Raw genomic sequence first — 13,590 nt, forward strand, 5'->3', positions numbered from 1 at the left:
GATTCTCAGTCTGTCTTGGAAAGGTGCTCCAGGGTAAAGTTTGGTAAACGAGATTTCTGCTGCTAGGCACTGACTACTTCTAAACTCTGAAGGATAAAATATAATATTGCCCAGTCTTGCTTTTAGCTGTCAATAGAAATAGTTGCCTGCTCTTTTTATTTAATATACACCTCTATCCAGGTCTTTGGAGCTTCCTAGCCCCAAACTTGGTTTGGAGAGCCCCTACAGACTTTCAGGGGTCTCATGAGATGATTGCCATGGTCATAAGCTTGATGCAGATGGCTTGTTGGATGTTGGAATGGACATTTAAAACATCCTGGGGGCCTTTAAAACATGCCTCATGCATCTTAAATTCCTAGTAAAGATCACTTGTTCATTTTAGATTTTGGCTTGTTGGATGTTGGAATGGACATTTAAAACATCCTGGGGGCCTTTAAAACATCCCTCATGCATCTTAAATTCCTAGTAAAGATCACTTGTTCATTTTAGATTTTGGAGTATGGAGTGGGAGGATTAGAAAAAGCCCAATGTTTTACTTTCCCTGGAGGAACTAGTCCAAAGGGCCAAGAAGGCCTCAAGACAGTGTTTGTTTTAGCCCACTACTACTCAGAGCCTGCTAAACTTAGTCAGTTTGCTTTCCCAGGAAAGTGCATCCTGCGCTTAAAGCATGTAGGTAGAGTATTTTAAGTTCCACTTTACAGATGAGATAACTGAGGCCCAGGTAACTTAAGCAATTTGTTGGTGGTCACAAGCAAGCTAGAGGCAGAGATGGGACTTATATCCATATTTCTTTACTCCAAGTTCAGTGCTAGGCTCATTGTTTTAATGAGTTTTAAGGGGACCTACATGCCATCAACTATCCTTCCCTCATCCCAAAGCAGACTAAAATCAACCAGTATTATTTCCCCACCTCTCCAGGAGTTAAATTCATTTCTTATTCCTCTGGCTTTGGAGAATGTAGTATATGGAATGACCATGTGACTAGCTTGTCTAGTTATTTAAAACCTAGAACCAGCTTGGTCTCTGCTAGGATCAGACGGCATGGGGCTTACAAACAGCCTGAGCCATGCATTCAGAGAATCATCTCGATTGCCTGGTATTATCTGGCAGAAAAGCCTTGGGCCAGAGTGGAGCGATCTGAGTTCTAGACTCTTTAACTGCCTAGACACTCTGCCCTCGGTTTCCCTATTTGTAAAACAATGCTGCCATCAGGACCTGCCTTCCCTACACCGCAGAGCTGTGATTGAGATCAAGTGAAAGTCCATTGCCGCCCAGATTTCAGCGAGTCCTGGGCTTCTCTGAGCAGTGAGCTTTGACGCCGAGGATGGCTGAGTGACTCACGGCTGCGCAAGAGGGAGGGGTGGGGTGGGGTGACCGTGACTCGCGGTGTGAATGTCTGCGTGCCTTCAGGCCCCGGGTGAACCTGTCTCTCCTGTCTCCCGCATGCTCCAGGCTGGGGGAAGTTTGCTCGGCTGACCAGAGCGCTGACCAGCAGCAGGGGTGTCCTGCAGCAGCTGGCTCCCAGCGTGCAGAAAGGCGAGAACGTCCACAAGCACTCCCGGCTGGCCGAGGTAAGGGCAAGGGCTTCGTTCAACTTAACCCTCCCCTCACTTCAGGGGGTCCCTGGGCTGGAAAATGGTCCACAGGGAGGGTGCTGGCTTGGAAGGAACCTTCCGGACTCCGGACTCTTGTCTTGGCTGAGCTGCACTCCACCATATGTGACTCTGGGTAAGTGAGCTAACTCTTGGCAGCTTTGTACTTTGCCATATGTAACGGGGAACTGCAAACTCCATTTGAAGCTGCTTGAGATAAAAGGTGTTGGTTGACTCTTGGAAGGAGATAGTAGTGCCATATATATGAAGGGGGCTTTACTTATAAACCTTTGGTATATGGTATTTTGGCAATGCATACTATTATAGGAAAAGAAGATACAGGAAACAAAAAGGAAGAAAATAAAAATCACTTAGAATCCCACTAACCAGGTAACATTGTTATAATTTTTATGGGCTTGCCTTAACTCTTCTTTGTATTTAAGAAATATTCTATTTCCTCAAGCCTAAGCAGTGTATTTTTTCACTCTAATGGAGTTGAGATGTATCTAAGAATCAATATGTACATTTAAAGTGGATTATATTGCCTTTTCTTCATTTTATAAAATTATCAACATGTGGAAAAAAAAAAGTGAAAGTGTTAGTTGCTCAGTCATGTCCGATTCTTTGTGACCCCATGGACTGTAGCCCACCAGGCTCCTCTGTCCATGGAATTCTCCAGGCAAGGATACTGGAGTGGGTAACCATTTACTTCTCAAGGGGATCTTCCTGATCCAGGGATCAAACCTGAGTCTCCTGCATTGCAGGCAGATTCTTTTACCATCAGAGCCACCAGGGAAGCCTGATTACGAAAGTTTTCCTGGATAATCAATATACTTAATATTATTGTTGTTTCCATAACCTTTGTAGCAAAGTAAACTCATGGTGGTGATGTTCCTCCTTTTGCTGGAACAAGTGAAAGTCTGGGAAGCTGGGACAAGATGTTTGATCAGGCTTAATGCACCCCCATGATTACTGTCTGTCTTTGGTGGTTTTGCATGCAAACCACTCTCATCTCCCTCCTTTTGTTGGTGCCTGGTATTTTTCCCAACTAGACCAAGTAAGGTCCTAGTTAATTAGTAAGACCAGTTAAGAGCATTGCACCTTCTAGACAGCAAATTTCCATCATACCCAAAGATGCCAGACTTAGCTGTCTCTCTGCCTGGTGGTGGCCCATCAGTTCTTCATCTGTGAGCAGAAGGCAGGGTGCTTCCTGACCTGCCTCTTGGCTCCCATAGCCCGGAGGGAGATGCTCCCAGCATGGTGCAGCTGACAGTGGGGCTCTGCATGTGTGCACCGAGTGTCTAATGGGTTGACTACAGAAGATGTCCCTGTATGTATAGCGGCCAAAACCTTCTGCCCGTAGTGGGAATGGGGACTTTCATATGTGTCATGTTAGAGCAGGTGAGACCCTTGGATGACGGTAGCATCATTTTTATCATGATGTGGGCTCATCTTATGATAACAAAAGGAGACCTTTCAGCTCACAGCCTGTACTCTGTCCCTGATGCTGCTTTTGGTTAATAAAGTTCCCTCCTCTCGCCGCCTTCCACCTGGCTCGCTCCCACCCAGCCACGTTCCTGCTGTTCCTCTCACAGCACAGGCTTGCTTTGCCCGTAGATATCTGTGTGCAGCTCCTCCGCTGACGGCAAGTCTTTGCTCAAATGTCATTTTCTTTTTGTGGCTACTTGTGTCAGTAAGAGACACAATAACTAGTAGGAATATTTACATCTGAAGAGATTGATTGCAAGGAGTTGGTTTATGTGGTGGTCGGGGCTGGCTGGCCACATACAGAATTCACAGGGCAGGTTGGCCAGTTGAAAACTCTTGCGAGGAGCTGATGCTGAGGTCCATGGATGCAATTTCTTCTTTCTCAGGGAAACCTCAGTTCTGCTCTCAAGGCCTTTCAACTGATTAGATAAGGACCATCTAGATTATAGAGTGTAATCTCCTTTCCTAAAAGTCAGCTGATTGTAGGTGTCAATCACATCTACAAAATATCTTCACAGAAGCACTTAGTGTTTAACTGAACAGCTGGGGATCATGGCCTAGCCACGCTGACACATGAAACTAACCATTGTGGTTTGTTCCTTGTCAATTTGGCACCCGTGTACATTTCCTTAAACCATGTTTAACCTCCAAATAAAGACAAAAGCTGAGCGCCGAATAATTGATGCTTTTGAACTGTGGTGTTGGAGAAGACTCTTGAGAGTCCCTTGGACTGCAAGGGGATCAAACCAGTCCATCCTAAAGGAAACCAGTCCTCAATATTCATTGGAAGGACTGATGCTGAAGCTGAAACTCCAATACTTTGGCCACCTGATGTGAAGAACTGACTCATTGGAAAAGACCCTGATGCTGGGAAAGATTGAAGGCAGGAGGAGAAGAGGATGACAGAGGATGAGATGGTTGGATGGCATCACTGACTCGATGGACATGAGTTTGAGTAGGCTCTGGGAGTTGGTGATGGACAGGGAAGCCTAGCGTGCTGCAGTCCATGGGGTCGCAAAGAGGCAGCCACAACTGAGTGACTGAACTGACTGAAAGACAATAACAAAGTCATACTTCCACCTAACATGATCCTCTTATCTTTTTTAATTAAACTTTTAATTTTGTTTTGGAATATAGCTGATTCACAATGTTGTGATATTAATAGTTTCAGGTGGACATCAGAGGGACTCAGCCATACATACACCTGTATCCATTCTCTTGCATGTAATCAAAACATACCAACCCTCCCCCAGAGGAGGAGGCAAAGTCCTTGGGTGAGATCCACGCGTCTCCTTGACATCCTGTAACTTAAACAGTGTGATATAAACTTAACTCCTATCAGTACATCTTGTGTTAGATGATAAAGGAATAAGAAGGAAGAAAATAAAAGTAATAAATAAAATGCCAATACACACACACACACATGCAAACATTCATAGTAAAATAAGAAATACTGATAACTCTTAATCCTCTCCTTAACCTGCTCTGTTATTCTCCACTTAACATCTCCCAATATACTCTGAAATTGAAATTGTTAGTCACTTAGTTGTGTCCAACTCTTTGCGAAACCATGGACTGTAACCTGCCCGACTCCTCTGTCCATGGGATTTCCCAGGCAAGAGTACTGGAATGGGTTGCCATTCCCTTCTCCAGGGGATCTTCCAAACCCAGGGATCGAACTCAGGTCTCCTGCGTTGCAGGCAGATTCTTTACCCTCTGAGCTACTAGGGAAGCTATACAGTTTACGTATTTATTATATTTACTGTTCACTGATATATCCCAAGCATTTAAAACAGCGTTTGGCACATAGTAGATGCTCATAAGTGTTTTTTTTCCCTTAATTGATGAAATGGATAAAAGAAAGGAAGTGATGTTGGTGTTTTTGTCTACCTGTCTGACATGAGTAAGTGCTGACTGACTGTCAGTATGAGGCAAACATCTAGGTCCTCTCCCAGGGGCTAGTAAATTTTAATTAGCCTGGCTAGAGGCTTATGGATTTTATTGATCTTTTCAAAGAACCAACTTTTGGTTTTGTGGATTTTCTCTAATGGTTTCCTGTTTTAAATTTCACTGATTTCTGCTGTAATTTTTTTTTTCCTTCTGTTTAGTTTGGATTGAATTTACTCTTCTTTTTCTAGCTTCCTAAGATGGAAGCTCAGTTTATTGATTTTTGATCTTTCTTCTTTACTAATATATGCTTTCAACCCTATAAATTTCTTTTTAAACACTGCTTTCACTGCATCCCACAAATTTTGATAGGTTGTGTTTTCATTTTCAGTTTGTTCAAAATATTTAAAACTTTCTATTGAGGTTTGTTTCTTTGATCCCACGTGTTATTTAGAAATGTTGTTTAATCTCCAAGTATTTGGTGATTTTACAACTGTCTTTCTGTTACTGATTCCTGGCTTAATTCCACTGTGATCTGAGGACAGACATTGTTTGATTTCTACTCTTTTAAATTTGTTGTGTTTTATGGCCCAGTGTGTGGTCTGTCTTGGCAAATGTTGCATTTGGGCTTGAGAAGAATGTATATTCAGCTACTATTAGAGGAAGTAGTCTATAGATGTCCTTTATATCCACTTGATTGATGGTGGTGTTGAGTTCAACAATGTCCTTACTGATTTTTGCCTGCTGGATCTGCACGTTTCCGTTAGGGGGCTGTTTAAGTCTCTAACTATCACAGTGGATTCATCTATTTCTCCTTACAATTCTATCAGTTTCTGCCTTGTGTATGCAATTCTATCAGTTTCTGCCTCAGGTATTCAGTTCTTTCAGTTTCTGCCTCTGGTATTTAATACTTGCTCTGTTGCTTGGTGCCTACGTATTAAGGATTGTTAATATCTTCTTGAAAAATCCAACTCCTTTATCATTATGTAATGCCATTCTTTTTAAATTTATTTTTTAATTGGAGGATAATTGCTTTACAATGTTGTGTTGGTTTCTGCCATACAACAGCACGAATCAGCCATAATGATCTATCTCCCCTCCCTGTTGAGCCTTCCTCCCCTCCCCCATCCCACTCCTCTAGGTCATCACAGAGCATCAGGCTGGGCTCCCGTGTTAGACAGCAGCTTCCCAATAGCTATCTCTTTCACATGTGATAGCCCAAGCAAAAAGTGGGCAGAGGACCTAAATAGATATTTCTCCAAAGAAGACATACAGATGGCCAATAAATACATGAAAAGATGTTCAGCATCGCTCATTATTAGAGAAATGCAAATCAAAATTATAATGAGGTATTACCTCACACCAATGAGAATGGCCAACATCAAAAAATCTACAAATGATAAATGCTGGAAGAGAGAATGCTCTGCATTACGTTGGTGGGAATGTAAGTTGATACGGCCACTATGGAGAACGGTGTGGAGATTCCTTAAAAAACTGGGAATAATACTACCGTATGACCCAGCAATCCCACTGCTGCATAGATACCCTGAGAAAGTCATAATTGAAAAAGACACATGTGTTGTAATGCCATTCTTTATCCCTGATAACTTTTCTTGCTGTAAAGTTTCTGGTCTGTCAGGAATGAATATTGCAACTCCCTTTCTTTTGCTTAGCATTAGTATAGTAAATCTTTCTTTATTATTTTATTTTAATCTACTTGTGTCTTTATATTTAAAGTGGGTTTCTTATTGACAGCATATAATTGGGTCTTATTTCTTGATCCACTTTGATAATCCCTGTATTAATTGGCCTATTTAAACCATTGACATTTAAAGTGATTATTGATATAGTTGGATTAATATCTACAAAATTTGTTGCTGGTTTTTGTTTGTTGTCCTTGGTTCTGTGTTCCTATTTTGTCTTCCACTTTTTTTGCCTTTTATGGTTTTAACTGAGCATTTTATATGATTCTATTTTTTTCTCTTTCCTTAGGATATCAATTATACTTCCTTTTTAAATTTTTTTTTAGTGGTTGCCCTAGAGTTTGCAGTATACATTTACAAGTAATCCAAGTCCACTTTTTTTTTTTTTCCAAGTCCACTTTCAAATACAGTCAACCCTAGGTATCCACAAGGGATTTTTTCCAGGACCCCTCACAAGTACCAAAATCCAAGGGTGTGCAAGTCTTTTATATAAAATGGCATGTGTTTGTATATAACCTAAGCATATCCTCTTATATAGTTTAAATCATCTCTAGATTAGTTATAATACCTAATACAATGTAAATGCTCTGTAAATAGTTGTAAATATAATGTAACTGCTGTGAAGATAGTTGCTGGTAGAGCAACAAATTCAAGTTTTGCTTTTTGGCACTTTTTGAAATTCTTTTTCTGAATATTTTGATCTGCACTTGGTTGAGTCCACAGGTGAGGGACCACTGTAAACTGTGGGTTGTGAAAATTCCTTGGAGGAAGAAATGGCAACCCACTTCAATATTCTTGCCTGGGAAATCCCTTGGACAGAGGAATCTGGCAGGCTACAGTGCGTGGGGTCGCAAAGAGTTGGACATGACTGAAGCGATTGAGAATTCATACCCTGTAATACACTGCTTCATGAGCAGTGCAAGTACTTTGTAATTAAATACTCCTCTAATTGTTCTGTCCTGTCCCTTGTATTATTCTTGTGATTCACTTATTCCTAGGTGTACATAAGCATTTATATACATACACACACACACACTAGCATACATTGCTGCTATTACTTTGAACAAGCTGTTACCTGTCAGATCAATTAAGAATAAGAAGAGTTTTCTTTCACCTTCTCTTATTCCTTCTGCAGTATGCAGTATTCTTTAATTAAGTAGATCCAACTTTATGATTGATATTATTTTATTTCTCCCTGAAGATCTTTATACAGTTCTTGCAAAGCATTTCTGCTGGCAACTAATTCCCTCAATTTTTATCTGAGGAAATCTATTTATCCTTTCACTTTTGAAAGATAATCTTCCCAGATATAGAGTTCTAGTTTGGTGTTTGTTTTCTCAACACTTTAAATATTTCACTCTACTCTCTTCTTGCTTGTGTGGTCTCTGAGTGGAGTTATGGTGTAATTTTTATCTTTCCTCCTAATAGGTTAGGATTTCCCCTCACCCCCACCCCTTATTCCCACTCCCCCCAACCCTGGATTCTTTCAGGAATTTTTGTTTAATTTTCTGCAGTTTGAATATGCTATGCCTAAGTGGGTTTTTTTTGTTGTTGTTGTTTGTTTGTTTCTTTTCATTATCTTGCTTTGTGTTTACTGAGCCTCCACTCTCTGTGGTTTGGTGTCTGACATGCATTTGGGGGAAATTATCAGTCTTTATTGCTTCATTATTTCTTCCATTTTTCCCCTTCTTTTCCTTCTGGTATTCCCATTTCACATATGTTACACCTTTTGTAGTTGTTGCACAGTCCTTGGACATCCTGTTTTGCTTTAATTTTTTGTCTTTTTCTCTTTGCTTTCCAGTTTTGAAGCTATCTATTGACATGTTCCCAAGCTCAGAAATGCTTTCCTCTGCTGTGTCCTCTCCACTACGGAGCCCATCAAAGGCATTCTTTATTTCAGTTACAGTATTTTTTATCTCTACCATTTCTTTTTGGTTCTTTCTAAGAATTTCCATCTCTGCTTATATTTCCTGTCTGTTCTTGCATGCTGTCTATTTTATCCATTAGAACCCTTAACATATGAATCATATTTTTAAAAATTTATGGTCTGATAATTCCAGCATCCCTGCTATATCTAGGTCTGTCTCTGTCTCTTTAGACTCTGTTTTTGGCTTTCAGTATGTCTTGCTACTTTTTGTTAAAATCCAGACATAATGTTCTGGGTGAAAGGAACTCAGTAAGTAGGCCTTTAGTGTGGTGTAAGATATTGGGGTGGGGGGCAGGTGTTTCCTAGGGGCGCTAGTGGTAAAGACCCTGCCTGCCAATGCAGGAGATATAAAGAGAGGTGGATTTGTTCCCTGATTCAGGAAGATCCCCTGGAGGAGGGCATGGCAACCCACTCCAGTGTTCTTGCCTGGAGAAGTTCCCGGTGGGCTACAGTCCATAAGGTCACAAAAAGTTGGACACAACTGATGTGACTTATCATGCACACAAGATGTCAGGGGAGAGGAATCATTCATAATCCCATGATATGTTGTCATTCCGTTGCTAGGTCATGTCCAACTCTTTGCGACCTCATGAACTGCGTCACACCAGGCTTCCCTGTCCTTCACTCTCTCCCAGTTTGTTCAAACTCATGTCTGTTGAGTTGGTGTATTTAAAAATGGTTACTTATATCCTCCTCCTTCTAGAAGCAGGAGTTACAATTCCCAAAGGGGAAGGAGGGGGAGGGATAAAGCGGGAGCTTGGGATTAGCAGATATAATGTACGTAGATCGGGCTGGAGGACCCTTTTCACAGGTTGAGTTCTCTGCGATGCAGATGCTGAGTAACATCTGTGAAAGAAAGGGAGGAGGAAGCAGCATTGGGCAGGGCCGGCAGCAGACACAGTGCAGATCTGCGAGAGGCCCTGCCAGCCCAACAGGGAGCGCTGCAGCAGAGACGGCAGCTGGGGGAGCCCCACACAGATCAGGAAGGGCCAGGCCCCTCCACCCCCTTCCTGCTCAGTTATTGGTGGGCGGCTCCTTGGGAAGCTCCAGTTTCTGCCCCTGTGAAGGCTCACTCCACAGCCAGGCAGAGAACCCTTCCTTGGAGCAGGATCCGAGGCCACTACCACCGTGCTGCTCTAACTCTCTCTGCCTGTATAGGAAGGGAAGTCACGGTCGGTGTGTGAGCGTCCGCCCCGCTCAGCAGGATTCACCCTACGGTGTTCATGTAGGAGTGACCCTGCTGGACCACTCTGGCTGGGACCACTCCTTGCTGCCAGCTCCTCTCTTCATGAGATGGTTCGGGGGAATATGTGGAGGGGAACCATCTCTTCCTGTCACATCTTCTCACTCTTCCCTATGAGGGACCCAGGTCAGGATAAAATCTGGGCTATTCAATCGTGATGGCTAGAGCGCCGGCACAGCCCTTCAGTCACATCACAGCCCACAGCTCGTGGCACCATCTCACTGTAAGGAGATCAGGTCAATGCCGAATGTGCTGCTGGTTTTCCTGTAGGTGACAGGCATCGTGGGCTGAAACAGCATTAAACATTACAGCCCACTCGACCACTTGCAGTCATTTCACCTCTAAGAATTCCCATTTCTTCCTCTTTCTTCAAGTTTAGGGAATGAGTTCAACTGAAAAGAATATGTACTCACAGATTTGGGAAGAGTAAGGCAGATTCTGATTATACAGTAAATGTTCATAATGTTAGTTTAATACTGTTTTAATTTTTCGTTCTTTATCTTGCTTTTAAAAATTTTCTGAAGAGAAGGAAATCTTGCCGTTTGCAATGGCATGGATGGACCTTGAGGGCATTGTGCTGAATGAAATATGTCAGACAGAGAAAGACAAATACTGTGTGATCTTATTTTTATGTGGAACTAAAACAAAGCAAAACAAAAAACTCCTGATCTTCATAGATAACAGACAACAGATTGGTTGTTGCCAGACGTAGGGGGTGAGGGCAAATGAAATTGATGAGGTAGAGCAAAAGGTACAAACTACCAGTTATAAAGTAAATAAGTTCTGGTGATGTGATGAAGCACGGTACCTATTGTTTGTAATACTGTATTGTACATTCAAAACAGTAGTAAAACATTTTTACTACAAGTAAAAGATTTGTAGCTACAAGTGGCAATGTATGTTAATTAGACATTGTGGACATCATTTTGCAATGTATATAAATAAAGAATCATTATGCTATACACCTGAAACTAATAAGATGTTTCCCTGATGACAAAGATGGTAAAGAATCTGCCTGCAATGCAGGAGACTTGGGTTCAATCCATGGGCTGGGAAGATCCCCTGGAGGAGGGCATGGTTACCCACTCCAGTATTCTTGCCTGGGTATCTAATAAACAGGAAATAGGATGTTACATGTCATCCTACATTTCTCAGTAAGAAAAAAATTGAAATTTTCAGAAGTAAAACAGGTTTTTTGTTGGATTCATATATACATATATATTTCATATATATAGTGTTTATATATATTTATATTGATTTTTTAAAAGCAAAATGTTGTCATAATACTGTATGTGTTATTTTCCAGTTTGCTCTTTCCCCCACTTCCTAGTGTATTTGGGATATTTCCCTAAGAGCACATATCCCTTTCATTCTTTTTAATGGTTGCTTTGTATTCATTGCACAACTATATCTAAAGCTATTTAGTTAGCTGTCCCCTTGTTGATACATAATTAGATTGTTACCAATCTTTGGTTATTACAGATCATAAGGCTTCAATGAACCTCTTTGTATGTGTATTTTTGTTTTAATTTAGAAAACCTTAAGACATTCAGAGTAGTAAAGAGTAACAAGTTTTCATTTACCTATACTGTTTATATAGTACATGCTGACAATTTCTCACTCCAAATTCTTTTTTAAGAATTAAAATATTACATGGAAATCCCCTGGTGGTCTAGTGGTTAAGACTTGGCAATTTCACTGCTGTGAGCTTGGGTTTGACCCCTGGTCAGGGAACTAAGATCCTGTAAGCTGCATGGTGCAGCCAAAAAAAAAAAATTAAAATACTACAGGTAAAGTTGAGGTCCTCTTAGAATCTATTCCCAGAGGTAACATTACCCTAAAGCTGTATGTCTCCTTGCTATTGGTGTTTTGATATTTTTATTACTTATATTTTTATTCATAAACATATATACTATGATTTGTGGTTTTAAAAATGTGTTTTCTTAAATGATATCATATTTTATGATTTGTATTTTATACTCAACATTAATTTTTGAAAGCTTGTTATTTTAAAATTATTATAGACTCACAGTAAGTTCAGGGCTTCCCTGGAGGCTCAGAGGTAAAGAATCCACCTGTCAATGTAGGAGATGGGGGTTCAATCCCTAGGTGAGGAAGGTCTCCTGGAAAAGGAAGTGGCAACCTATTCCAGTATTCTTGCCTGGGAAATCCCATGGACAGAGGAGCCTGGCGGGCTGCAGTCTATGGAGTCTCAAAGGGTCAGACACAATTGAGCAACTAAATAACAATAAAAAGTTACAAAACTGGTACACAGGGTGCTGTGTACCCTCCACTCAGCTTCCCTCAGGGGTAGCATCTTATATAACTACAGTCTAATAGTATACAGTGTAACCTATAACTATAGGAGATCAACATGTGTTCAGTTCAGTTCAGTCACTCAGTCCTGTCCAACTCTTTGTGACCCCGTGGTCTGCAGCATGCCAGGCCTCCCTGTCCATCACCAACTCCCGGAGTTTACCCAAACCCATGTCCATTGAGTCAGCGATGCCATCCAACCATCTCATCCTCTGTTGTCCCCTTCTCCTCCCATCTTCCATCTTTCCCAGCATCAGGGTCTTTTCAAGTGGGTCAGCTCTTCACATCAGGTGGCCACAGTATTGGAGTTTCAGCTTCAACATCAGTCCTTCCAATGAATATTCAGGGCTGATTTCCTTTAGGATGGACTGGTTGGATCTCCTTGCAGTCCAAGGGACTCTCAAGAGTCCTCTCTAACACCACAGTTCAAAAGCATCAATTCTTTGGCACTCAGCTTTCTTTATAGTCCAACTCTCACATCCATATATAACTAGTGGAAAAACCATAGCCTTGACTAGACGGACCTTTGTTGGCAAAGTAATGTCTCTGCTTTTTAATATGCTATCTAGGTTGGTCATAACTTTCCTTCCAAGGAGTAAGCGTCTTAATTTCATGGCTGCAGTCACCATCTGCAGTGATTTTGGAGCCCCCCAAAATAAAGTCAGTCACTGTTTCCACTGCTTCCCCATCTATTTGCCATGAGGTGATGGGACCAGATGCCATGATCTTAGTTTTCTGAGTGTTGATCTTTAAGCCAACTTTTTCACTCTCCTCTTTCACTTTCATCAAGAGGCTCTTTGTGAAGTTCTTCTTCACTTTCTGCCATAAGGGTGGTGTCCTCTGCATATCTGAGGTTATTGATATTTCTCCTGGCAATCTTGATTGCAGCTTGTGCTTCTTCCAGCCCAGCATCTCTCATGATGTAGTCTGCATATAAGTTAAATAAGCAGGGTGACAATATACAGCCTTGACGTACTCCTTTTCCTATTTGGAACCAGTCTGTTGTTCCATGTCCAGTTCTAACTGTTGCTTCCTGACCTGCATACAGATTTCTCAAGAGGCAGGTCAGGTGGTCTGGTATTTCCATCTCTTTCAGAATTTTCCACAGTTTATTGTGATCCACACAGTCAAGGGGTTCGGCATAGTCAATAAGCAGAAATAGATGTTTTTCTGGAACTCTCTTGCTTTTTCGATGATCCAGAGGATGTTGGTAATTTGATCTCTGGTTCCTCTGCCTTTTCTAAAACCAGCTTGAACATCTGAAAGTTCACAGTTCATGTATTGTTGAAGCCTGGCTTGGAGAATTTTGAGCATGCTCAAAATCAACATGTTTAGAATATTGTTAATTAAAGATCATATTCAGATTTCATGTACTTTACATTTCAGTCTTTATATGTACTCATTTGTGTGTGTGTGTGTGTGTGTGTGTGTCTT

At 41.3% G+C, this 13,590-nt stretch overlaps 1 protein-coding gene across 2 annotated transcripts in view; it reads left to right on the forward strand.

Annotated features, from left to right (window-relative positions):
• Nucleotides 1-13,590, forward strand: part of KCNH1 (potassium voltage-gated channel subfamily H member 1) — a 406,833-nt gene that overhangs the window by 58,884 nt on the left and 334,359 nt on the right. For both annotated transcript variants that reach the window (XM_043924426.1, XM_043924427.1), the window contains exon 5: nucleotides 1,453-1,571. In XM_043924426.1, coding sequence (XP_043780361.1) covers nucleotides 1,453-1,571 — 119 coding nt within the window. The remainder of the gene's footprint in view (nucleotides 1-1,452; nucleotides 1,572-13,590) is intronic.

The sequence above is a fragment of the Cervus elaphus genome, chromosome 14 (genome assembly GCF_910594005.1).
Source record: "Cervus elaphus chromosome 14, mCerEla1.1, whole genome shotgun sequence".
NCBI classification, from domain to species: domain Eukaryota; kingdom Metazoa; phylum Chordata; class Mammalia; order Artiodactyla; family Cervidae; genus Cervus; species Cervus elaphus.